Raw genomic sequence first — 26316 nt, 5'->3', positions numbered from 1 at the left:
AGGTTTATATCAGAAATATATCAGAAGACATGATTTTGATTGATACAGAGTCTTCCAATCTTTGAATACTTTGAAATTTACTTAATCTCACATCATTGGGTATCACAGTGAAATGTTATGTATATATTTCTTTTATTTTTTAACTATTTTCATAAGACATTTTTCTACAAATCTATTATAGTATCAGTAGATTTTCAAATTTTTGACCCACATATCAGAATTTCTTTCTTAAAAAGAAATCTCACTAGGACTCTAGGATCCTCACTAGGACTCACTAGGATCTCACTAGGACTGAGATCACTTTGAAAATGAAAATAAAACAAAGCAAAACAAAAAAAGCAAGTAAACAAAAGTCCTTAACAGCTTGATATGCAAAGCATATTACCTTCATTTTAATTTGCATTTTAGGGTTTAAAAATATGAGTAAAGATCTCACTTCATAAGACAAGTAGATGGTGTTTGTGAGTGAGCGTGAAGTTGCTCAGTCGTGTCCAACTCTTTGTGACCCCATGGACTGTAGCCTACCAGGCTCCTCTGTCCATGGGATTTTCCAGGCAAGAGTACTGGAGTGGGTTGCCATTTCCTTCTCCTTTCCAGGGGATCTTTCCAAACCAGGGATCAAACCCAGGTATCCCACATTGCAGGCGGATTCTTTACCAGCAGATTACAAAAAGCCAGGAAGCCATTCTTTTTTCTCATTTGGAGAGGACTAAATATAAATGGGTTGGATTATGACAGATTTTCCATAAGGGTTGTTAAAACCTGGAGAGAAGGCCAAGTAAGACGGTTAGAATCTTTTCATAAACAGGGCCCACATCTGTTTAGCAGCTTAAGTAATGGAGGCCTGGAAAGCCAAACATGAAACCTACTACCATCCTTTATGGTTCTATTAATCTACTGCATATGCCCATGTGCTGTTTTCCTTTATCTTCCTGTCTTCCTTCATGATGCAGCTGGGAAATGTTTATCTGTATAACATAGTAGTCAACTCTACTCCGTGTTGAAAAGAAAAGTCTTTTCTTTTCACAATGCACAAGTGCATTTCGCTTAGCTTTTAATTTGCTAGTGTTCAGAGGATTTCCGATCTGCAATTGGGTTTTCATTTCAAAAACACCGATTTTAAAAAATGGTTGGTTTTTATCCGTTGCTTTTCTAGCTCATCTAGTTATTCGGTTGCAAAATGCAAATGTATTTTGCAGGCTTCAGTGCTAGGACAAACATTTTTCTTAGAGACTTTCTGATTGAAGGGAAGTGTTGAGACATATCTCTTAAGTGTAGACGTTTCTTGCTTTTAGAACTCCACAATTATTATGATACATTCTAACCAGTTCTGATGTGGTCAGTTTTAATATCCACAAATTAGTCTTTTTTGGGTATTGAAAAATGGAGCTAAACAAATAAATCCTCTCACTTCTGAGGTACATGTCATTTACAAATTATATTTACTCATGCTCACATCAAACTAGTGTGACAAAGATAAAATAAGCTAGTCTTGGAGGAATAAAACCACCATATGACCCAGCAGTCCCACTCCTAGGCATATACCCTGAGGAAACCAAAATTGCAAAAAGACACATGTACCCCAACGTTCACTGCAGCACTATTTACGATAGCTAGAACATGGAAGCAACCTAGATGTCCATCAACAGATGAATGAATTAAGAAGTTGTGGTATATATACACAATGAAATATTACTCAGTCATAAAAAGGAACGCATTTGAGTCAGTTCTAATGAGGTGGATGAACCTAGAGCCTATTATACAGAGTGAAGTAAGTCAAAAAGAGAAAGATAAATATCATATACTAACGCATATATATGGAATCTAGAAAGATGGTACTGATGAATTTATTAGCAAGACAGCAATGGAGAAACAGACATAGAGAATAGATTTATGGACGTGAGGAGAGGGGGGAGAAGGTGAGATGTATGGGGAGAGTAACATGGAAACTTACATTACCAAATGAAATAGATAGCCAACAGGAATTTGCTGTGTATCTCAAGAAACTCAAACAGGGGCTCTGTGACAAGCTAGAAGGGTGGGATGGGGAGGAGATTCAAGAGGGAGGGGACATATGTACACCTATGGCTGATTCATGTTGATGTTTGGCAGAAAACAACAAAATTCTGTAAAACAATTATCCTTCAATTAAAAGGTAAATAAATGTAAAAGTTAAGCTAGTCTTGGGAAAATAATGTCATAGTGTGTTTTCTTCTCAGTCATGCCATAATGCAGGAGAACTAAATGCTGTAAAAACACTCTTCAGTATTACTACATGCTACTCCTCACCCTGATTTTCACTCTGATTACTGGATTTTTTTGTTTGCGTGTGTATAACATACCAGGCGGACAAGGTAGACAACAAAACTGGTGCTCACGATGTAGGCCTTCTGGGCAGGAACTCACTTCAGTAATATTCTTAGCCAATTTCAGCACCTCAGAGTCGATACCAGCCACGTGGGCCTTTTCACCTTTAGACAATGGTCCAGCAACAGAGATAAATATCTGTAAAAGAAAAGCATGAAGAGAATTCTACTGACTTTTGAACTAAGCAACTTGGTAAAAAGATGTTAACTCACCCCAAACGGCTGTGTTTATTTGCTGCACACAGATCGACATAGGCTCCATCCTTCCACTGACCCATCTTCAAAAAAGGAGCAGGTCAACCGCCTAACAGTCCAAACCTCAGGTTCTCCAAACCACCCCAGAAAAACAGCATCACCGATGGTAGCTCTGGCCTCAAAAGTCATGGCTCCCACTTACCAGCCACATGATTGAGGGAGAAGTCACTTAATTTTTCCAAGTCTCTGTTCTGTTATCTGTAAGGTGGAAATAATCTCTTCTTCACAGGTTTGGTGTGATAAATAAAATAGTGCATTTAAAGCTCTTAGCACAATTCCAGACACACCACAAATAGGTGTCTGGTAAGCAATATTATTATGATTTTTATTGTTGCATTATCATAAAGTTCCAGCAAGGGACAACATAGCAGACTGGGAAAAACATGAAATTTAAATACAGTTGTGGTTTGAATCGTAGCTCTGCTGTCGACATTGACTTTGGGCAAGTTAGATAACCTCAGTGATCCTCAATGTCCTGATCTGTAAGGGACAACAGTACTTTCCGTTTGAAGGGCTGTGAGGATAAAAAGTGGTAATTTCTCCCAAACCTGGTACTTAGCTTATAGCATGTTCTCTTTCTTCCTTTTTTATACATAGTGACAGAATCTTCAGTGCTGATGAAATCCTTCCTGGTTAACCAGCACTAATAGATGGCTCAGACAGTGAATAATCTGCCAACAGTGCAGAAGACTCAAGTTCAATCCCTGGGTGGGGAAGATCTGCTGGCGAAGGAAATGGCAACCTACTCCAGTATTCTTGCCTGGACAATAATGGACAGAAGAGCCTGGTGGCTTTCACAATAAATCCCACAGGATTTTTTTCACTTTTACTCAGGAAAAATGAACTTCTTTTAATACTGGTTCCTCTGTTTGGGAGACAAAACCCATAAGGGACACTGTGTCAGATTTATCTTAGAGTCAGTTGTAGGCTTGAGTTCCTCAGAAAAATGAGCTCCTAAAATGTATAGAAACATTTGGGGTTAATGTCTATTTGATTCCTTTCTCAGATTTTCTAAACATTTATTGTGTGTCTCTCTAAACACAAATTTAAATAATCTTTCATTCTATGTGGAATATGTAAATTCATTGCCAAGCATCAAAATTTTTTAAACTACTAGTTCTGAGGGTTTTGTCCCTCAAGGTCATTTTTCACAGTTTTCATGGCATACATTATTTTTTTCTACTTCATGGCATCTCCTGGGTTAAGGGAACTAAACATTCTTTGTGTATAAATCACTGTCACAGGAGTTCCCAAATCTTCCCTTTTAGCCCTTCCACTTTTGTCACCAAAGCCTGCATTCCCCTCTAAGTCACAAGATACCATGGGACCTCCAAGGAAGGAAGGATGAAGGAGTTGTGGTTGCCATCTTTTCCTTCTGGGATGGCTGATTTAAAAATGCATTTCCAGGGACTTCCCTGGTAGTCCAGTGCTTAAGAACCCACCTTGCAATGCAGAGGACATGAATTCGATCCCTGGTTGGAGAAACTAAGATCCCACATGCCATGGAGCAACGAAGCCCACATGCCACAGCTACTGCAGCCCACATGCTCTGGAGCCCACATGCTATAACTAGAGAGACAGTCTGTGTGCAGCAACAAAGATTCACGTGTTGCAACTAAGACCCAGCCCAGTCAAAGAAAGGAAGAAAAATATTTTAAAAATAAATAAAAAAAAACAAAGATCCATTACTAACATCCAGACTCCAGGAGGAAAAATCACACCAGAATATCAAGAAAATACCTGACTTATCCAGGGCCACTCATGAGCAAAAAGCAGAGAGCAAGGACTTGTCTAAGTCACCTTACTCATATTACAGTGTTTTTCTTGCTACACCCAACTCACCGTAAAATGTAGCTTACTTTTTCTATGTCAATGATTCTATTTAAAGAATAACTGGAGCTGGTAAACAGATCAGAGGAATTATGCCTCAGTGTGCTGGCTTCACTATCAAACCACTGCCTTTTCAACCCAACAGACATTTCTTTAGCACATACTCTGTGCCAGGTTCTGTGAATAGAGAGCTGTGTAACACTGATTATAATCGAAAATGAACGTTAAGTTTCCAAAAGCAGACTTGCACAGGGACATGTTATTTGTAATATATTAATCATTTGGGAATTTTTTTAACATTCTACTTGCCTGACTTTTACTTTTTAAAACACATTTGAACCTATGGTCTTTTTCTAAAGCATCTCTGAACTAAAGATATTTATCAGTATTAATGTCTCTTTTCAAGATGACAGTTCCCCAATTCTTACCTTCTCTACAGAAGATCACCCTGTTAATATTAGTCCCTCTTCTAAATCATAGAATCAATAGCTAATGAACAGTAACTGAATTGGACACTTTAGGAAATAATGTGATTGAAATCACACCAAAGCATTCACTGTTAAGATGGGAAGGGCTTTCAAATGAAAATCACTCATGTTTTAGGATCCTCATTCTATCACAAACTTTGCTCTATGTGACAGTCAGGAATTAAATATACTAACCATATAACATTCCAGACAATGCCAGCACATGACAATTCTTGCACAAATGTACAAATCTCTGTAGCTAGAAGAAATCAGTAAGCCCCTTCTACAACAGATAATGGAAAACTGATTCTAAGCAACCAAATTGTGAGTAGGAGCAATTTCTTTCTGTTATCAGCCACCTCAAGGCCTGGAAAGAGGGAGTTAGCAGTGAGATACTACTTGCTCTCCTCTTTCAATTCTGGTTTCTCACCAGAAACTGAAGAAAATGCCACAGATTTAAACTCAAAGAGATCTGAGTCAAAACTGGACTAGTCAAAACTGACAGCTCAAAGGTGTTCAAAGTTGATGCACAGTAGTGTGTGTGTGTGTGTGTGTACCCTACAGCTATAGGGCCCATCTTCCTTGGTATGCTAATTTCATTCAATAATCATGTGACAATATTATGAGCAGGTCCACAATTCCTGGTTTAAATGATCAAGTGCTCAGAGGAGCAGCACATTTTACATTTATGAATTGTTATATTAGTGTTATTTCTAAAAACACTGTGCATATACTCAACTTTCTGGAACTGTCTGAAAGAAATGTCCTTGCTAATACATTTTGCTTTAGTTTTGAAGTTTTTGACTGGAAATCAAAAGTCTCTGTCCAAAATACATTCAGAATTTGAGAAATGTGAATCTTGGAGTAAAGCGGTGAAAGACAGTCACATTGGCCCTGAAGCAGACACCGGCACCACCAAACTCACCTCATATTTGATCACACCAGCTTCAGAGAGTTCAATTTCTGGAAACATTTCCTACTTACTTCAGTATCAAACAATTATGTCAAGGATTAAAAAAAGAAAGATGGGTCTAAAGAGCATATTCAACTATTACATGATACGATGTAAGCAGTTTCCACACAGCTTGCATTTTTTTAAGTTTTTAAATTAGCTCAAGTTTGCAGTATGCAAAGATTTAACCCAAACTTTCCTAGCAGAAACTGGGGTGTTTTTAATTGTGACGAGGCAGGAAACCCACAAAGAACTAAATGATCAGAATGCTCAAAAATTGTTTTTCAAAAAAGCTGAAAAGGCCAGAAAATTAGTTAAAGATTTGAAAAGCAGATAAACTAAGGAAAACAATAACCACATGGGGAAAAAAGGAATAAAATTAACCATCATAACAAAGGTTAAAAAGTCAAAAGGGCCTCAGTTTTAGATTCTGCTGGGAATAATATTAGCTGATACATTAATCAATTATTTAAATGAACAAATACTTTGCTGAGTACCTTTGTTGCTGTTTAGTCACTCAGCTATGTCCGATTGTTTGTGACTCCATGGACTATGGCCTACCAGGATCCTCTGTCCATATATAGGATTTTCCAGGCAAAAATACTGGAGAGGGCTGCCATTTCCTTCTCCAGTTGAGTGCCTGCTCTGTGCCAGACAGACTCCAGGAACAAAGCAGTATACAGATAAAGACTCAGCTCTTATAGCTGCTGCTGCTGCTAAGTCGCTTCAGTCGTGTCTGACTCTGTGTGACCCCATAGATGGCAGCCCACCAGGCTCCCCCATCCCTGGGATTCTCCAGGCAAGAAACCTGGAGTGGGTTGCCATTTCCTTCTCCAATGCGTGAAAGTGAAATCGCTCAGTCGTGTACGGACTCCCAGCGACCCCATGGACTGCAGCCCAGCAGGCTCCTCCGTCCATGGGATCTTCCAGCAGGAGTACTGGAGTGGAGTCCATTGCCTTCTCTGAGCTCTTATAGCATTTATATGTACGTGAAGTGTATTGGTCAGGCTTCTCAAGAGAAACAGACCCAGTAGTGAGTGAGTGTGTGTGTGTGTGTGTGTGTGTGTGTGTGTGTGTGTGTGTGTGTGTGTGTGTGTGTGTGTGTGTGTATGAAGAGACAGAGACTGATTGATTTTCAGGAATTGGCTCATACAACTGTAAAGGTTTGGCAAGTCCAGATTCTGCTGATGGGGTAGGTCAGTATGTTGGAGAGTCAGGGGAGTAGCAGCTGAAGTTCAAAGGCAGTCTGGCAGAATTCTTTCTACCTTAAGGGGTCTCAGTCTTCGTTCTACTAAGGCCTTCAACTGATTGATTGACTCACACACATTGCAGAAGGTATCTAATTTACTCAAAGTTTAGCACTTTAAATGTTCAACTCATACAAAGCAAACAAACAAAGCCATCACAGAATTATCCAGAGTACTGTTGGAACAAATATCTGGGTGCCATGGTCCAGTCATATAGACAAATAATATTAGGCATCACATGGAGGGAAATGATGAAGAAACAAAGAAACAGGCGACATAACCAGGAGGGGTAAGACTATTTAAAGGAATAAGGCAAGCTTGGGGGCATGCAGAATTTGAGGTGTGAGGCAGTGCTCGTTTAGGAAGACTTGTCTGTGAAGGCCACTGAATAAGAAAACTGACTTGTTGCAAGTAGATGATTAGCTGAAAGGGCTTTCCAGGCAAGTCACACCCAGAGAAACTTGGCTTAACCCAAATGGGGACATACCTGAGGTCCTCAGCAAAAATATTATTAGCAGTTAGCTATTAACAGAGATAAAGATCAATGTCTCCTGAACCACACAGGTAATTAACATGTTGACTAATAAAGACATAGTGTAGTGAGATGATAGAGCCAATCATAACCACAGATAATGCAATCCTGTAGAATCCTGAAACATCAGAGCAGAAAGGGACCATGTAGCCATCTGCTCAACTTCTACATAGATTTAAAAAATGGATCTCCTTCAGTCTTTCATTATCTACAAGATTTTAATATTTTCTGCAAATCACAAAATTTCTTATGAAATGATGAAGAAAGGTAAGATTTGTTATTTAGCATGCCTAGTAGATGCATTAACAGCATAAAGCCTAAAACCTGGTGAAATTCATTTTGAGAAATGGCACATAAAAATATTAGTCTATTAAATTCAGAATATTGAGAGTTCTGACAATGAAGTGGCAATTCATATCTAGCATCCCAAGTGAGGAGAATGTTATGACCAAAATGTCATTAGGAGGAATGGATAGAGTCTTTCTGAATAATTCATGAAAGTGTTGTCAGGAAACCAAACCCTAGAGTCATTTACCTATTCTCCCTTGACATTTGCCTGGGGTTTTACAAAGTTCATTCATATATATCACCTCATGGTCGCCACAATAAACCTACACATGAGGAATTATTACTTTCTTATTTTATAGCTGAGGAAGCTGAACAGAGTATGTGAAATGACTCATTGGATAACCCCCATTAGGACGGGCTAAGAGAAGATTCAGCACCTCTGGTGCAAATCTGGATTCTAGTTCTGGTTTATAAATCAGTTTCCTAATTGCTTTCTCCATTTAGGCATGCAAACAATGCAGTTTGTTTTCAGACAACTGTGGGCAAGATGCCTGAGTGTTAATTTTACAATGAACCTTCAAAGCAAATGCATGTTGAGGGTGGAGGAAGTTAGCAGGAAACTTCTGAAAACCAGAAGTCCATCCCAAGCCCTCTAGTCTGGGAAAACTGTGACAGGGCTATCCAGGCTGGGGTTCTGGCTGGCAGGGAAGGGGAAACTTCCTAGCCCTGATCTCTGTCTTGAAAAGAAGGGGAGTTTGGGTTTCCCTTCCTCCCATCTGGGAGCTGAGTTTCTGAGCACTGCCATCAAAGGCACTGTGAGTCCCGTGTGGGGGCAGGGATTTGCAATGAATAGCTAGGAACCAGGAATCCTCCTAGCCTACCATTGATCTTTGCGTTTGCTCCCTTTGAAACTCTCAAAAACAGGTTGACATGAGAGTTTGTCCCTTGTATCAGATGACGGTTGACTTTATATTAATTAATTGCCTCATATGATAGATCACTTTTCATAGCCAACTTGGTTACTACATAGAAGAAACAAAGGAAGGGCCAGATCCAGAAATCGATGACCACCCATGAGGCGTATCACTCCCCTTTGACAAACTCACCAAGCTTTCCCAGGAATTGTAAACACTCAAGATCTAACATGGCAATTAAAAATAGAGTAGCCTCACAGTGACTGAATTATACAAACTACTGGAAAAAACTGAGAATCCCATTAGGGTTACTTCAAAGAATCAGTGTGGCAATTAGCCCTAAGAGATGAGCCAGGGTTTGAAAAGGAAGTTTAAAAAAAAAATCATCTTTTTTTCTGTTCTCAGTGAAGTTCAAAACAACAGGAAAATAATTTTTAAAAGCAGAGGAGGAAAAAAAAAGGTGTCAGAAGGTGAAAAATGACAGTCCTTCAAATGACAAGAGTAAGAAGACAGATGCTTAGAATGGTCAGTGAGAATTTTTCATACTGAGCACATACTTCAGACTGACTACAAGCTCTCCAGTAATCATGGGGAAGAGTTTTAGAGATGACCAACCCAAGCCCTTCATCTGTTAGAAGAAGCTCTGCCCCAAACTGGCGGTCGGGTGACTGGTCCATGTCATACAGCTGGATCAAGAGAGTCAGACTCATGGGCTGAGTTGTCTCTCCCTCACCTCCAAATTCTTCTGTTGAAGTCTTAATCCCAAGTGACCTAGAATGTCACCATATTTAGAGATAGGGTCTTTAAAGAGGAAATTAAAATGAGGTCATTGGGTGCACCCTAACCCAATATGACTGGTGTCCCTCTCAGAGGAGGAAATTTGGGCGCAGAGACAAGGGGAAGAGGATGTGAGGACACAGGGAGAATGCCATTCACAAGCCAAGGAGAGAAGCATGGAACAGATCGTCACCTCGGGGTCTTCAGAAGGAGCCAAACTTGTCGACATCTTGATCTCAGACGTCTAGCCTCCAGAACTGAGAGAAAATACATTTCTGTTGTTTAAGCCACCAAGTCTGCGGTGCTTTGTTACGGCAGCCACAGGAAATGAGTGCCTATCGGCCCACACCACCACCTCTTGATTCCCTCAGAGTCTGGATTTGAGGGAGGTACATGGTGCACACACATTTGGGAATCCCTTGCAGCTGAGTATTAGGATTTCCCATCTTCAACCATCACTGTGCTGAACAGATCAGAGACTGAAAATGGTCTTCAGAACTGGAATCCTCAGGGGCCAGTAAGAACCTGAACCTCCCAGTCTTACAGACCTCCACTATGAAGTTGAAATCTCACTGTCCCCTACTGTCCAGGACATAACTATAACAACAGATGAGTACTGGTCATTCCCTTTTCAGACTTCTAGTTACTTATCAACACTTTAGGAAAAAGAACTTCTAAAAAACCATTAATAGTCCACCATTTCTGATTGTTCAATGCATCTCTAATATATTTGTATAGAAAGTGAGATAATATTAATAGTGATGGTATTTTGTAGTAGGTGCATTATTGGAAAACTGAAATAAAAACAAGTATTCTAAATTTTCTAAACACAAAAAATTTTCAGTATTGAGGAGATAAGTGAAGATTTCATTCATTCTTATTTTTTGTGTGTAAATAAAAACACACAAGGTAATCTTGTTCCAGTAAGGTCTTCATTCTTAAGGCTGGTTTCTGGGAAGACCAGGAGAGAGATAGTAAAGTCAGTAGATTAAGTGATTAGTTAGACTCCTGACTGAATCAAGTCATAAATAAAATAGAATAAGGAAACCTAGAGAATTCTATTTGGGATTAGATTTGGGGTTTTGTGCTAGAGTTAGAAAAACTGTCCTCAAAACCCTGAAAAACATTAGAATTATGTAGTGATGGTTTCTCCAACGGCTCAGCAGGTAAAGAATCCACCTGAAATGCAGGAGACACAGAGATGCAGGTTCAATCCCTGGGTCAGGAAGATCCCCTGTAGAAGGATATGGCAACCCACTTCAGTATTCTTGCCTGGGAAATCCCAAGGACAGAGGAGCCTGGTAGGCTACAGTCCACGGGGTCACAAACAGTTGGACAAAACTCAGCACACACATACACAGTGATACATTAAAAATAAGAAATGCTTCAGTACCAACACAGACCTACAGAATCAGGATCTCTGAGAATGGGGCTTCCTCATGGTTATGCTCAACCTTGTTATTTAGTATCTAATAACCCTGGTTATTTTGCTGCTCCTCCCAGCTGAAGACCTGGGAAGGTCTTCAGGGCTGGAGGAAGTGAAATCTGAAGTTAGCAGATGAGTACATTGACATGTGAGAAAAGTATTACAGACCAACAGCCCCTGTGCTCTGCACTTGCCAATCAGAATTTGACTTTTCATGGAGAAATAACGACCCTTCTAAAAATAAGCCTGAAAGGAAGAGAAGTCATCTTTGGTGGAGGAAATGGGAGGATTACCGAGTCCTAAACTTGAGCCCAAGAAATCTCAAATGCCCAGAGGGGTCACAGGAATAAAGCATCCAGGAGGAACAGACAACAAAGCGTAGGCAGGGCTGTCAAAGTGGAGAGGGACACCTGGACCCAAGGGGCAGCCTCCTGATCCAGGAGGGTGGGGACCAGGTGGCATGTGGGTCCAGACCTTTCATTTTTCAAGAGAAACCAACATCCTCCAACATTTAAATGGGGCAACTAATATTAAAAATACATACCTGCCTATATACATTCTGTATGTGTCAAGACAGTGCAGCATAGACATAATGCAGTCTGGGGTGGGGACTTCCCTCGTGGTCCAGTGGCTAAGACTCCATGCTCCCAATGCAAGGGGCCTGGATTGGATCCTCGGTTCGATCCTTGGTCAGGGAACTAGATCCCACATGCTCCAACTAAAGATCTTGCATGCTGCAGCTAAGACCCAGTGCAGCCAAATAAATAAATATTAAAAAATAAAAACATAGTCTGGGGCAATGTAAGCCCAATTTTTGAAATCACGCCTAAGACAGACATTCATATGAAAAAACAGTCTATGAGGTACAAAGATCCTTTTGTGAAGATGGCTAAAAACCAAAGCTCAAACCTCAGCAAGGGGTGGGAACCTTATGCCACATGTTCTGATTACATTTTCTCTCTCTTTCTATCTCTCTCTCTTTTTCCCAAGATCTCTGATCTCAGAAATCAAAAGTATTGACGATTCTCACAGGTTATATTTTTATGGTGTCCCAGAACACAGAGGAGACTAAATCTACAATGCAGTATCACTCAACTATAGGACAGCCTGACATTAATGACTCCAAAAAAAGTTTATTCTAATTTCCCAAGTTCATCCCAGTTCACAGCTTAACAATACCTACATCCAGCAGGTTTGCTTGCTTTGCTGGGCTGAGTACATCCGCCGAACGAGTTTATAGTCAGACTGCTAATTTATAAGACTAGCCTTAATCAAAATGCATAATTTCATACAAAAGTTACTATCACCCCCCACTTAGTGGGTCTCTAGCCAGGTGTCCAGTAGAGCAATGGCTGCTGATTCTAACTGGTCCATAGATGGGGATGGCTCAGTTGCACAAAAGCTCATTCCAAATCAAGAAGGGAACTGTGATCAAAGAGGAGAACCAGCCCGTTTCCTTCTGAGGAAGGTGAAGTTAACAGTCTTACAATGATCAACTTTCTAATTTGGGTCTTACTACTCATACTCTCACATCAAAGAAAATAAAAGTAGGCAAGTACATTTGAATTATTTGTTCCTGATTAAGACTGAATGGAAGATACTCAATTGGTGTTAGGAATCCAATTACATACAAAACAAAAGATACACTACTTTATTTCATTTTTGTTTATTCATTTTATCTATTTCATTTCAAAGCAAAGGTCTTCCAGGAAATGAAAGGACTTAATAAGTAGTTAAATACTGTTTTCCCACTTTTGTAAATAGATCCAAGCACATAGCAAAAAGAATACACTACTGTCCATTAAGGTACTTACAGTGATTCTGCAAATAATTTTTTGGTAACAAGCTATACATGTTATTACCTTTATATTGTTACTTTTCATCATAAGTCAATAAGTCTTTAGTACCTATTACAAAACATGTGCTCATTTAAGGGACTTTTGGAACCCAAGATAATTTACCAAAAGGCACTTAACTCATTAGGGGTTTTCAAGTGGGGGATTTCCTTATTCAGGTTTTTGATCATCTCTTAGAAAGTGATTACTGCTTAGCAGTTGTGGTATAGTGCTAGTAGCCTTCAGAGAGGTTCCTTTGAAATGCGGACATGTCCACTCTTAGGAACTATTTAGAAGCAACTTACTTGTTTAGTGTTCCAAAGAAACTTACTTAGAGACAACATCAAAATCCTGAGTCCTCTTTGCCTCTATCTCACTTTTCTCCTTCTATAAACTCAGTGCAAGAGTAAAAACTGCTTTGCTAAATTAAACTCTAGTTTTGCCACTAAGGGTGGTAATTGTATTATGGAGCTGGACAATAGAAGAGTTTTCATTCATCTAATTGAAGCTAGCAGTGAAAGTCCTGAGGATCTTCAAATATCAATTTCATTTTTGCCTCCCAATCTTGCCATCTTTTATCAATGTGTGTTTTTACATCCTGGTTGTTAATGTTTTAAATTACATTTCATAATATTATTTTATTCAAAAGAATTTTCAAGTCCACCATGAGATAAGGAAAACCTGCTAAAAACAACAATAAACAGAAACACACCACAACCTATTTCTTGCTTCTTAGCCTGGTTTATGGGAAAATTATTAAATTACAAATTGAACAACTGTCCTTTATTTTCTTCTCAAAGCTCTCCTTTAAATACACCAGCTTCTTTTTCAGCTGCCCTCTCCTTTCCCTTGCCCATAATTTTGAAAACTCCAAGAAATAAAGGACAGGAAAATGGCTATCTAGTAATTGCCTAACCATAGACCTAAATAGCACAAAACAAAAGCTATCAGAACTATGTGCTATTAAAAGAAGCAGCAGCAGTGCTCACAGCTATTTCTTACAGAAATTTCTAAAGTAACTGTGCCTTTTCTTCTGTATCCGAATGATGCCCAGAAACTAAAGAGAGAGAAAGCTAACTTCAAGAGGGAAGAAAGATGGAAAGAGAAGCAAAGAGGTAAAGGATGGGCTATTTGCTGATGACAGATCACACTAGAGATGAGAGGACTAGAGAAAGAAAGAAGAAAAAAGAAAGTCTGGCTGCTCCCTCCCATCCACTTACAGTCCACTGACATGGCTGAACTAAATTTGCTTCTGTGTTCCATGTAGTTAGCACTCACGCCTCAGTTTAATTGATTTAATTTATTTGCGACTAGTAAGTAAGCCCCACTAAGTGTTAAGTCATAAAAGCAAGCATTTTCTGGAGACACACAAGGTGACAGAATGGTGTGGAAACTTTAAGAACAGAGGCGTGATGCTGGGCCTGATGGGGGCAGGGCAGGATTCTGTGTAACTAAACCCAAGAAAAGGGAAATAGAGGATATACTACAAAGTGTAAACAGGACTATCTAGGTGATACAGTTATATCAGATTTTTTTCTTTCTACACATCTGTACTGACACATTTTATTCAATAAACATTCACTTCTGAGGCTCTATATCATATAACAATAATAAATGATTAATATATATCATAGATATTATAATATGCATATACAAATAAATATAAGTCTGTATTTGCACATATGTATGTATGAATACGTGTGCATTCTTTCAGAAAAGCAGTTTCCCTGGTGCTTTAAACAGGCACCCCTGGTAGAGATGCTATAGTATTACTATAAAAGTAAAGTGTAGCTCTGGGCTTTGATAATTTTGCTATACTTGTTAGAATTGTTGTTCCAAGACCTAAGAGATTGTCAAAGCAACCAAGACTGCAATAAGGCAGTGGTTCATGGTAAGGAAGAATGTGATCTGAGGTTGTATAAATGGTTTCCCAACTTTGAATCTCAAATTTTCTCAAAGAAAATTTCTAAAGGAGCCCAAATATCGTACATCACTTCCAAAAGGACCAGGAAGAATTTTTTTTCCAACCATAAGACGGTTCCAGACATCGATTTTTTTTTTCTCCAACCCTTGGTGTCCTCTGGACATAGGTGTGGTCGATACCCCCATCCCCACCCCCCAGGCTTTGGAAAGGGATCTAAATTGGATTTAAATTCAGTCCTGCCTCTTACTGTTTGGACTCGACTTATGTAAGCTGTCTGAACCCCATTTTGCCATATGTAAGATGGAGATACTGCGCAGCTGCTGCGAGAAAGTGAGATCATACTCATAAACATTCCTATCACACTGCGTGGCACATCGATGAGGCACAGCAAATAAGAATCCACTGGTTTTCAGAGAGTTCGGAACCCACACGAACCCCTTGAGGCCAGGGTCTTCGATCACAGTCACCAAGCCTGAGGTAGGGACTCTCCAAAAGAGGTGGATGCGGCTTAGGCTTCTGGGCCAAGTACAGCGCGTGCGCGGTGGCAGCAGGTACCACCGCCTGAGCAACCGGGCGAGGGTTGCCTCCCGTCCAGCAAACAATGAAAGATTTAAAATTAAAAATTAAAAAAAAAAAAAAACAAAAAAACGGAAGAGAGAGAGGGGGTGGGGTGGAAAGGGCAAACCTGAGATAGTGACTCACACTCTCAAGGAGAGGGATTCCCGGAAGGGAAACAAAACAGTTTCTTTTTCTGTGTAGCGGTAAAAAGGTAAACAAGTCTCTTTAAGGCGCATTCAGCCCCAAGAAAACGTTTTCAAGAAAGAAACGGTGCGGTCCAAAGCCTCCGGTGTAACCACTGCCTCGAGGCTGATTTATTCCCTAAAGTTGGGAAGTGTTGGAAAAACTTGTATTATCAATTTCGAGAGTGCAAGTTCTCACCGCCCCGGGGCGCAAATGTTCATAGCACAGCCTTAGCGAGACTTGCAAGGACTTGTCCAAAAGACCCCTTCCTGCCTCAGACGGGGCTCTCCCTGCAGCGACCCCCAAACCTCCCCGGCGCCGGCCCCCTCGGCGCCGCAAACCGCGTTCCCAGGGATGTTCCGCCTGCCTCGCGGGCTCGCAGCTTCGCATCCAGCCCCAAGAAAAACGAGTAGCCTGGTTTCCTGAGACCTCGCCCTCAAGAGAAATCCTAGCAGTCATGCGGAGCTAGCCGGCCAAGTCCGCCGCCCACGCGCGCACCCCCCCGGCCGCCCCCAGGGCGCGTCCCCCCGCCAGCCCAGTGGCCGAGCAGAGACGACTCACCAGTGACAGGAGAACCCCGTTCCCGGACATGGCTGTGGAGCAATCGCCGAAGTGAAGGAGCCTTTCCAACCGGCACCAGGGCGAGTTACGCACCCGGTGAGAAGTGAGCCCCGACTGGCCCCACCCCGCGCTCCAGCCGGCCTGGAAGAGTGCGCCCCTCCCGGGTCCGCCCCGGGGGCTCACGCACTGTTACTCTCGGGACGCTTTCCTCTTTCTCCAGCAGCGTGTCTGAACACCTGTTGGTGGCTCATTTGAAAAGACCAAAAGAAACGTCCCCGGAGCCAGGGGGTGGGGGTTGGAGGAGGAAGCTTAGCTGGGGAACGCCCGGGTAGGGGAGGGCGCCTTTGATTCTGCAACCCGGAGCCTGGAGTGGGGGGTGGGGTGAGGGCCGGGGTGTTGAACGGGGAGCGGGGAAAGAGCCAGCGTTTGTTGCACAAGCGGGCATTCCCCGTTGGGAGCGTTTCCGCGATCGACTGGCATGCTCGGGTTCAGGTGAGGATCCTGAGAATGGGCCCCGTGTCCTCTCTAAACTCTTCTGCAGTTTCAGCTGGGGAGGACTGAAGTGCGGAGCGCACAGGTCTTGCTCGGAGCAGGAGCCTCGGCTGACTGCTGGGATTCTCAGAGGAGACCCAGCCTTGGCTCGGCTCCTTGTGCCGTGGTGTCGACGTTAGAGGCTCACAGGAACCCCGGACGAGTTTCTGTAAGTGGCAGTTCTCCAAGGCACAGGTTCAGATGTTGTGCTGTGGGGATTCCGAAGAGGGAGGACCCTTTATATTTTATTCTCACGAGGAGTACAAAGCTAACTCCTAAGACAAATCACACAGCTCCCGCTATATGATTAAAAACTTACAATTACTTCCCCTCCTTTGTTACTCATTATTTCCTGGCCAATTTTCTTTATAGTAAAAAAAAAAAAAAGTATTCTTTAGTGCTTTGGTTAACAGCTCGAAGTCACTATTGTTTTGGAAAAGTTGATTATTCCGGTTAGCCAGTTTTGCAACAGTTTTACAGAAGAAGGTATGTATAATGACATCCTTCATGAGCGTGATTCTGAATTAGGTGGTAAGCTGGGAACCGGTGAAATGGTCAGTATTTCTCTGGCATACTCCACGAAGCTCTGCACCTGCGCTGTGTTGTCCATCTGCCCTTTGGCTGTATCCGGTTAGGAACACTCTCCTTACCCGCCCCCCGACCCCCCAACCTTTGCCTGGCTCATCCCTCATCCATCCGGATCCCTCTCTGAAGACATTTTCAAAACATTTTCGTCTGGGAGATCTTCCTGACTCCCAATTCAAGGTTAGGAGCTGAATGCTTTCCTCCTAACTGCTTTCACTCTCCTTGTTTTCTGCTCTGCACTCATGGCCCTGTCTTACAGGTGTGGATTTATCTGTCCCCTGCTTCACTGCCCAGCAGATTGTTAGTGCCGTGAAGAAGATCCTAGCTGACCAGTCCTGCTCCTACAGTTCCCAACCCAAAACAGACACAAAAAGAAGTGAATGGTGGGAGGTTGGGGGGAGGGGTGTAGAGGGGCTGGCATATGGAGACTCTGTATTATCTTTGCAACTTTTCTGTAAGTTTAAAACTATTCTGAAATTAGGAGTTTATTGAAATAAAAAAAATCACAAGAAGAAAGGCAAGAAAGGAGGGAGGAAGGAACGGAGGAGAGCGAGACAGTTGACAAAATCAACATCTCTTGAGAGTGAATCATAAGTCAAAAACTTTCACAAATGGTTCTTCCATACCTAATATTTGCCACTTTAGCCCAGTGAGGTGGCTAATTATTATATTTGCTTTATAAAGAATTGTAACCATAAAAGTTTAAGCAACATTGACAGTTTAATTAGTAAATAGTAGATCCAGGAATTAAACTTAGATATTCTTGCTCCTGAGTCATTCCTCTTTCTAACTCCCCTCAAATCTCCCCCACTCCACACACACACCTAACCCTTAATTTTAATGAAATAGTAATAGGTACTTTGTGGGAAGAAATGTGTTACATGATCAAATGATTTTAGAAAATTCTGGGTTAATTTAAACAGGTCTCCTAATCTAAGAGTTCTCTGAGCCCTCAATATGCTAATATACATTCTGACTGTCTAAGATGGAACTGTGATCTATACTGCTCCCCAGGCTTCTTTGTCTTCTTTATGGAGTTCTTTGAAGAACACCTCCTGAATGAACATCTGATGAATGCTGGTGTTCTGGAAGAAACAGTTCAGACATCTTTAAAAGTTTATTTTAATAACACACTTTTACAGGCCTTCAAGGGCAAAGAAATACAATTTTAATAATAGAGTTTCCGGGCACTCCACCAGATGTGGGAGACACTTTGGACAACCATCCTGATTTTACTCAATCCATACTGTGTAAGTTAAAGCCTGCTGCTTTACTCTAAAGAAATCCTTGCCATTGAACTTTTCATTCTGAATAACATTTAAACATATATCTACTTATTTTAAAAAGCTGGGAGGAAGAAAACCCCCAATACCCTTTTACCACCAAGACTTTTTATTTCTTCTCCCCTAAAGTTTTAAAATTTTTGTCAACAAAAACTCTCTTACTAAATAGCAGCAAATTGATTTTAATAACCCCCATCTGTAGTGCACATTCATGATTGTTTATTCTGCATCTTCTCCCCTTCTTCCTGGTAACAACATCTTCCAAGTTGCCTTTGTTCCTCTTCCGTCTTCTTAGCTATTGACGTGGTTGCATTAGTCAGGGTTCTCTAGAAAAACAAAGCCAGTAGGATACATACAGATTAGCCATGGATACCAAGATTTATATAACTATATCTATCTATCTATTTTTACATAGACCTATATATAAACAGAGAGAGAGAGAAAGATGTGTTGTAAGGGATTGTTTTATGTGATTATGTAGGCTGACGACTCCAAAATGTGCCAGGTAGGCTAGCAGGCTGGAGACCCAAGGGAGAATTGCAAAGGCCATCTGCTGGCAAAATTCCCTGTCTTTCAAGAGAGGCCAGTCCTTTTCTTAGGGCCTTCAACTGATAGGACGAGGCCCACCCATACTATGGAGGGCAACTGCTTTACTCAAAGTCTCCTGATTTAAATATCAATCTCATCTAAGAAATACCTAGAGAAGTACCAAGTCTTTGGATCCTGTGGCCTAGTCAAGGTGACACATAAGATTAATCATTACCACAGCAGTGACACCGATCCTAGCGTCTGTGTGTGTATGTAAAGTGGGGGAGAGGAGGACAAGGAACCCTACTTGGTTAATGCAACCAGCACATCACATTCTGTTGTGAGCTTTCCAGGAAACAGTGGGACACACGCTCTTCTTTGTCTTTTTTCCACTGTATTTGAAGTGGAAATACTTGTGGTACAGAACTGATGAGGTTGCTCCTGCCAGAGCTGAAGGCAGAGTCAACCCCTGATGAGAACAAACCACACTGAAGGGCCAAGCCTGATAGTGTCGCCTGAGTCCAGAATCGACTTAGTCCTGAAATCGAAAGTTAGACTACCCACAGTTACCCTTCTCAATACAGTCTCAACGTTTGTTTAAGTCACAGTCTTAGAGCTAAAAAGAGCCTTAACAAGTAGGTCATCAGAGCTTATAATTGGTATAAGAAATCCTCTGTTATCAAAATTAGTTGTTAAAAATAGACTGTTACAGTTTCAGTAAGGACATGGTCTTAAACAAGCCTGTAGAGATGGCTGAAGATCTAGGAACATCACTTCTACCAAAGAATCTTTCTGTCACTAGAGGGTGCCAGATACCACATCAACCAAACGATGAAGCAACTTGAACAAGGTTTCGATTCATTCAAATAAAAATATATTTGGGTTCTTGGGAAATGGAGGAAAGAAGAGAGAGAATCTGTGAACTGATTATCTAGGCATTTTCATCTACATGAGAACATTCTTCCAGGATTAAAGACACGATGTATACAAAGCACCTAGCACATTCAATAAATACTACTTTATCATTGCTCTTCCTAAATGAGGTGTGTTCACAGGACAGGTTGCTAATTGGGGTCACAGTTCAGGTGCAAAGACAGACAAGTTCAGTAGCTTACAACTGCTTTCCTATGCTACTTCCGGTATTAGTGTGATCATGGCCTGAAGGTCCAGCCCGCGGCAAATACTTGGAGCCTGACAGACAGAAGCTGGAAAGCTTGGCCACTGGGATATGGAGCAAGTTCCTCAATCTCCCAATGTGTTCTGCCTTGAAACCTGATATATCAGCCTACCTCTTGAGCAAGAACTTGAAAAAGACAATGGATTAAAGAGCATTTATTTGTTTAATATTTATTGACTGATTTGATAGAGTCAGGTCTTCAGTTGCAGCCCACAGGATCTTTGTTGCGGCATGCAGGCTTCTCCAGTTGTGGCACACGGACTGCAGAGAACGCTTAGTAGTTGCGGCGTGCAGGCTCAGTGAGCCTAAAGCTTGTAGGATCTTAGTTCCCAGTGTGCATGCTCAGTTGCTAAGTTGTATCTGACTTTTTGTGACCCCATGAACTAGAGCCCACTAGGTTCCTCTGTCCATGGGATTTCCTAGGCAGGAATACTGGAGTGGGATGACATTTCTTTCTCCAGGGGATCTTCCCAACCCAGGGATTTAACGCTCATCTCCTGCATTGGCAGATGGATTCTTCACCACTGAGCCAACAGGGACGATCTAAAGACGGTAGTGGGTAAGATGCAGAGTGCACTCTGAGCAGCAAGTGGTTGAAGAAAACAGTTCTTCTGTAGGTCCTGGTTTTGTAATCCAATTGGACACTCCTTCCCTGAGTGCCCTGAAAGCACAGATTTTCTATGAATCCACAGACCAGAAGTGGGCCCATCCAAGGTGTTCCAAACCACACATGCAAAGATAGGGGCCACTTTTCAAGAAGAGCTAATCTGGGGCATATGAGATTTGAGGCTTATCTTGAGGCAAAATTTCTTAAACCTCAGTCTACCTTTTGCTATTTCTGTGGTCCACTTGTACTTTCATTTAACTAATATACATATATAAAATCAACTTGCATTGTTTCTTAAGCAATTTATTTTTAAAATAACATGTTACATTGTATTCCTGCCCTGCAGATATTCATCAGTACCAATTTTTCTACCTTCCATATGTATGTGTCAATACATGGTATTTGTTTTTCTCTTTCTGACTTACGTCTCTCTGTACAAGGACGATGTAGAGAATGGACTTCTGGATACAGCGAGGGTGTGTATGTGTGTGTAATGAATTAGGAGATGGGGATTGACATATATATACTACCATGTGCAAAATAGCTACTGGGAAGTTACTGTATAGCACATGGAGCTTAGTTGGGCGCTCCAAGAGGGGTGGGATGGGGGTGGGTGGGAGGAACACTCAAGAAAGTGGGGTTTATGTATTCCCAGAGCTGATTCACATTGTTGTACAGAAGAAACTAACACAAAATTGTAGAGCAATTATACTCCAATTAAAAAATAAATTAAAAAATAGATGTTATAGAAATAGAAAAAAAAAAAGAGCATTACATTGTAACCGTAAATGGAAAATCAGCATTCATTACCAAAGATAGAAGGTATCTGTAAAAATAACTATTGAAACAAAATAGTTGCCCTCATACCACTAAAAATGTTTCCCAAACCACCAGTGGTAAGGATACTGAAAAGGCTGACATAAGGCATGAAAGTCTTTCTGTTTTAGCCTTCCTCTCTGCCTCCAAAATGACCACCAGAAAAACGACCAGCAAACCTGGGTAATAATATCAACATCAAGAGGTGTCAGAGCAGTATGGAGTCCGGGGCAGTCATTGCGTCTTAAGCCCCACCTAATGCTGGAGGGATGAGATTGGGGGAAGCCCTGGGAAAGGCCCAAGCCTTTCCCATTAGAACAGGCTAAGTGAGAGCTCAAGGGAGATGATGGATGAGAGATAAAGGAGGGTTACAGAGAGTCTTGTAAAGCTAGAGATAGAATGCGGAGTAAGGTATTAGAAAAGAGACGGTAGGGGAACAGTAGGCTAATTTAGAGCACAGAGCACATGAAGAGAAGGATGTAGATGGTTTTCTGCAGAAGATGGCCTTCGTCAACTAATACAGAAGAGTGAGGACGATAGGCCCGTGGATTTAAATGAATTCCTTCACCAGCTGTGAGAAGTTTTAACCTCTTTCAGCCTCAGTTTTCTCACCTGGTAAGCCTAAGCACTTTCAGCATAATGCTTTGCTTGGAAGCCAGTCTTGAATTTTGCAACTTTATTTTAACTTTCGCGGTGTGCAAATGTCCTCTCAAAACCTCTTGGATTGCTAGCACCTTTTATGGATGACAACATACACAGGCTGGTCCCAAAGTTATCACCATCAGCATCCTTTTACTTACCTGTACTGCTTTTCCTTCTTCACTAGGTTGGAGCATAAGCGTGGCCTGCAGCCCCTCATCTTGGCTTCTCCACAAAGGAAGGTATATTTTAAACCTTCTGGAAAAGAACTAAAAAGAAATCATTGGCTCAGATTTTTTGATCCCATGATCATCTGTTGTTGGCTCTGATCAGATCTCTTCATATGTGACTTGACTACTTAGACTGGCCCAAAGGTTTCATTAAGAACCAAATGCAAATTACATGCCCAGTTTGTGCCATATCCATAGTTCATTTGCTGGTTCAAGTCTATCAGATGGGTATTGACGAAGAACAAAGATCTTAGTAACTTGCTTTGTATGTGCCTCGATGATTATGATCAAGTTGTTCAAACCCGTAATGAGACATGCCCAAAAAGGGAGGATGTCATAGATAAACTATTTAAAATAGTTTTACATTTCTAAGCATCCTCTCCTCCTATACACACACTGCCCTCTGGGAAGGATGGTTCTTTAAAAGACTCCTGTGTTGTAGTGGTTATGAGTCTGCTGGGGTTTGGAGAGGCTGGGACTGAGCACAGACCCAAAGCAGGCATCTTCCACTCACCTGGCTGTGAAGTCTTGGAAATTCCAAGTCATCCAAGGGGCTTATCAATACTCTAAGATTATTCTTCAAATTTATTTTTATTTAAACCATGGAAATATGTTGGGAAAAATTGTTTAAAAGAGAAGGGAACTGTGAAATCCAACAAAACTAAGGCATTATTCATAATAATATCTAATAATATTAAAATGTCTAATGCTTAATAATAACTAATCTTGACACAGACATTTGTGTGTTCTTTGCATTCATACTAACTCATTTAAGCCTCGTAACTTAAAGTAGACCCTGTAGGTCCATGAAGTAGGTTCCGTTAGCATCTCGTTTCAGATATAAGAAACTTGTTGCAGCAACTTACCCAAAGTCACCTGGTTATAAAGTGGCTGAGGTGAAGTTCTAAAGTCCAGGCTGAATCGACTCTAAGGAAGTACAGAACCTGATTGTTTTGTTGTTCTGTTGAGCACATGGTTTCTGGTTGATTACTGTCATACTTTCATCATTTTATTTTCTTAAATTTCAGGTTTATTTCCTAAGATTTCATGAGCTAAGGGAACTCTTTATTGCACTGAGTGAAATCTATCAAGTAAGAAATGTTGCTGTTTATATCCACTCACTCCTAATTATCATAGCTCTTGTCCATGTTAATTGGATTGAAGTGATGACTGTAATGATTAAGATTATGTGGCCATAACTCCACACTCTCAGTCTTTCCAAATCTTAATATTAGAGATAAATCACCTGGTGATTTTATTAAAATTCAGGGTTTGATGCAGTAGGTCTGAAGAGAAGCACGAGATTCTGCATTTCTCATATGCACACCCCTGATGTGGATGGCAAATCTGGAGAGGAGTTGTTGGGTTGTCAAGGTAACCAGCTCAGAGAAACTAGCCATTGATCCAGCTCAGACAGAGGCAGACAAGCTGACCCCACTTTTAACAGTTTGACCAACTATATTATTATTTGAGAATTTCTTTCATGGTATTAGGTAGGGAATGTAGGGATATCAACAAATTAAATAATGTCATAATAAGCATATTTTTATCCAGTTTCCATTTAGCTTACTATTATACTCCCTAGGCCAAATTTTCACTTAGCAGAAACGAGCCTTCTCTGACCACATAAATAAATCCTTCCTATCAAGAAAAATAAGGAGGAATAAACTTAGTTCATTTTCAAACATACTGAACTTTTATTTCCTTGAACGGAAAGAAAACTGGCCAGAAGCCTGCTGATCCCCTCAGCCAATCAGAATAATGTGACCATAAATGTCCATGAATTCCCCCCTCAGTGAATCTCTGCCTTCTTTATTTCTGTCGTGGGGACATGTATCTTACAGTTCTGTGCACATACTCTGCCTTTTATGTCTTACTTTCCCCTTCTCCAAAATAAATAAATAAATAAATAACCCACAGTGGATCTCTCATGTAGGATTTTTTTTATGTTAAATTTAGTGCATGTACAGCTTTTGATTATCTTTCAATGATAGTATCTAACACATTTATTTAGAGCATTTAATATAAGCCAGGTACTATGCTAAGGGCTATAAATATCATGTCATTTAATGCCCATAAAAATCCTCAGAGATAGATCTTCTTATACCCATTATATAGATGCAATAATGTGAGGCCCCAAGTGGTTAAAAATCTTGCTGTAGTCACACAGGAAGTAAATTGTAGGGCTGGGATGCGAACCAAACAATTGTTTCTTGCATTTAACCATGTGCTGCTTTCTTCCTAAACCAGCATAGATTATTTAGTTGAGCATTCACTATGCATTAGATCCTTTTACATATATTATCTCATTTAATTCTCCTACCCACATCTATGAGGAAAGACTAACTTTTCTTATTCACATAAATAAGTACCTTGATCAAGTTCCTGAGGTAAGTAAGGAACTCAAGTCTGTTGTTCAATTGCTAAGTCATGTCTGACTCTCTGTGATCCCTTGGATTGCAGCATGCTAAGCTTCCCTGTCCTCCACTATCTCCTGGAGTTTGCTCAAGTTCATGTCCACTGAACTCAGGTTTGTCTGACTCTAAAGACTGTGCTCTGTCTTTGCCCAATACCTTGATATTTCCTACCTTTTTTTTGTGAGTGAGAGTTTGTCTTTTGCTTTCTTTTGATACAGCACCAATCTGAAGCCTTTTCATATACCAGAGCATAGACTAGGATGTATAGTCTCTGGCTCTGGAGCTCTTTCTGGAAGGGTCTGAAATACCTGGCGTAACTTTTCCCTAGTCTTTTCCCCATCTCACCTGACCTTTCTCATAGTCCCCTCTTCCTGTAACCTCATGTCTGCCACACCCATCCGTCTCCTTCTTTGTGTTCTTACTAACAGTGGCGACATTGGTTGGGAATTGGGAAATGTCCCTCCCTTACCCTCCCTTGGGGCTTTCCCACGCTCTAGGATTGCATCTCTTCATTTTTCTTTCTTTTCTTTAGATACCAATCTAACCCTCCTTCAAAACAGTTTCCTATCTACTTTTCATGTTGTGAATATAGCGAAAGTTCATAGACCACAATGACAAAGGGTAAAGCATTGGCCAATTTCTTCAGAAAAAGTATTTCCTCTCTCAGCCCAATGATTGACACATTACTAACCTTTAGTCAAGAGTTAACTGCACTGTGAAAGTGAAAGTTCCTCCACTTTGATCCACCAAATCCCGCTTCTCACAGAAGGCAGAATTTAAAACTCTAGCCTTCCCTGACTTTCTTTACCCACTGTGACCTTTCAGAACATAGAACTTTCTCACCACTTTTGAAGAGTGAATGATATTGAGTTTCATATTTGGAATCTGTGAAAATCATCTTTAAAAAAAAGCAAAACAAAACCACATTTTGGATAAATCTATATCAACGTGGAACTCTACCCCATCCTGATTCACCTTTGCCTTAAAAATGGACTTGATTTTATTTAGCACCAGATACATTGCTAAATCAGAAAACAAGTTACTTGAGAGAAGGGCATCCTTTACTCCTGTGTTTGAACGGAGGCTTTGAACTTAAGTCTGGATCCCAACAATCTCCTTAATTAGATGAATATCTATGAGTATCTGCTTTGTGGCATGGGCTGTACTAAGTCCTGGGAATAACAGTGAGTTGAACAGGTGTGGTCCTTGCCTTAACAGATTTTACAGAATGATTGTAATTGTCAACCCTGACTCCCCTTGCCTGAGAAACACTTATCTCCTTCGGTTCACCAGACACCTCTCTTCTGGTCCTCCTCCTTCCCTGCCATCTGTCTTCACCCTGATTATGCTTGACCTCCTGCTACTCTCCTCAGCATTTCTTCCCCTCA

At 40.9% G+C, this 26316-nt stretch overlaps 1 protein-coding gene and 1 long non-coding RNA gene across 2 annotated transcripts in view; one reads left to right on the top strand and one right to left on the bottom strand.

Moving 5' to 3' along the window:
• FAS (Fas cell surface death receptor) overlaps positions 1-16248 on the bottom strand; it is a 31796-nt gene extending 15548 nt beyond the window's left edge. The window contains exons 1-2 of the mRNA XM_061162130.1: positions 16116-16248; positions 2343-2505 (exon numbers count right to left, since the gene is read on the bottom strand). Coding sequence (XP_061018113.1) covers positions 2343-2505; positions 16116-16145 — 193 coding nt within the window. The 5' untranslated portion in view covers positions 16146-16248. The remainder of the gene's footprint in view (positions 1-2342; positions 2506-16115) is intronic.
• Positions 16073-24531, top strand: LOC133070224 (uncharacterized). The gene is made up of 3 exons (XR_009696105.1): positions 16073-16211; positions 16657-16815; positions 22469-24531. It is a non-coding gene; the product is annotated as an uncharacterized LOC133070224 (long non-coding RNA).
• Positions 24532-26316: the final 1785 nt, after the last annotated feature.

Source organism: Dama dama, chromosome 15 (assembly GCF_033118175.1).
Source record: "Dama dama isolate Ldn47 chromosome 15, ASM3311817v1, whole genome shotgun sequence".
In the NCBI taxonomy this organism is placed as follows: domain Eukaryota; kingdom Metazoa; phylum Chordata; class Mammalia; order Artiodactyla; family Cervidae; genus Dama; species Dama dama.
This window is presented reverse-complemented; position numbering and strand designations above follow the sequence as displayed.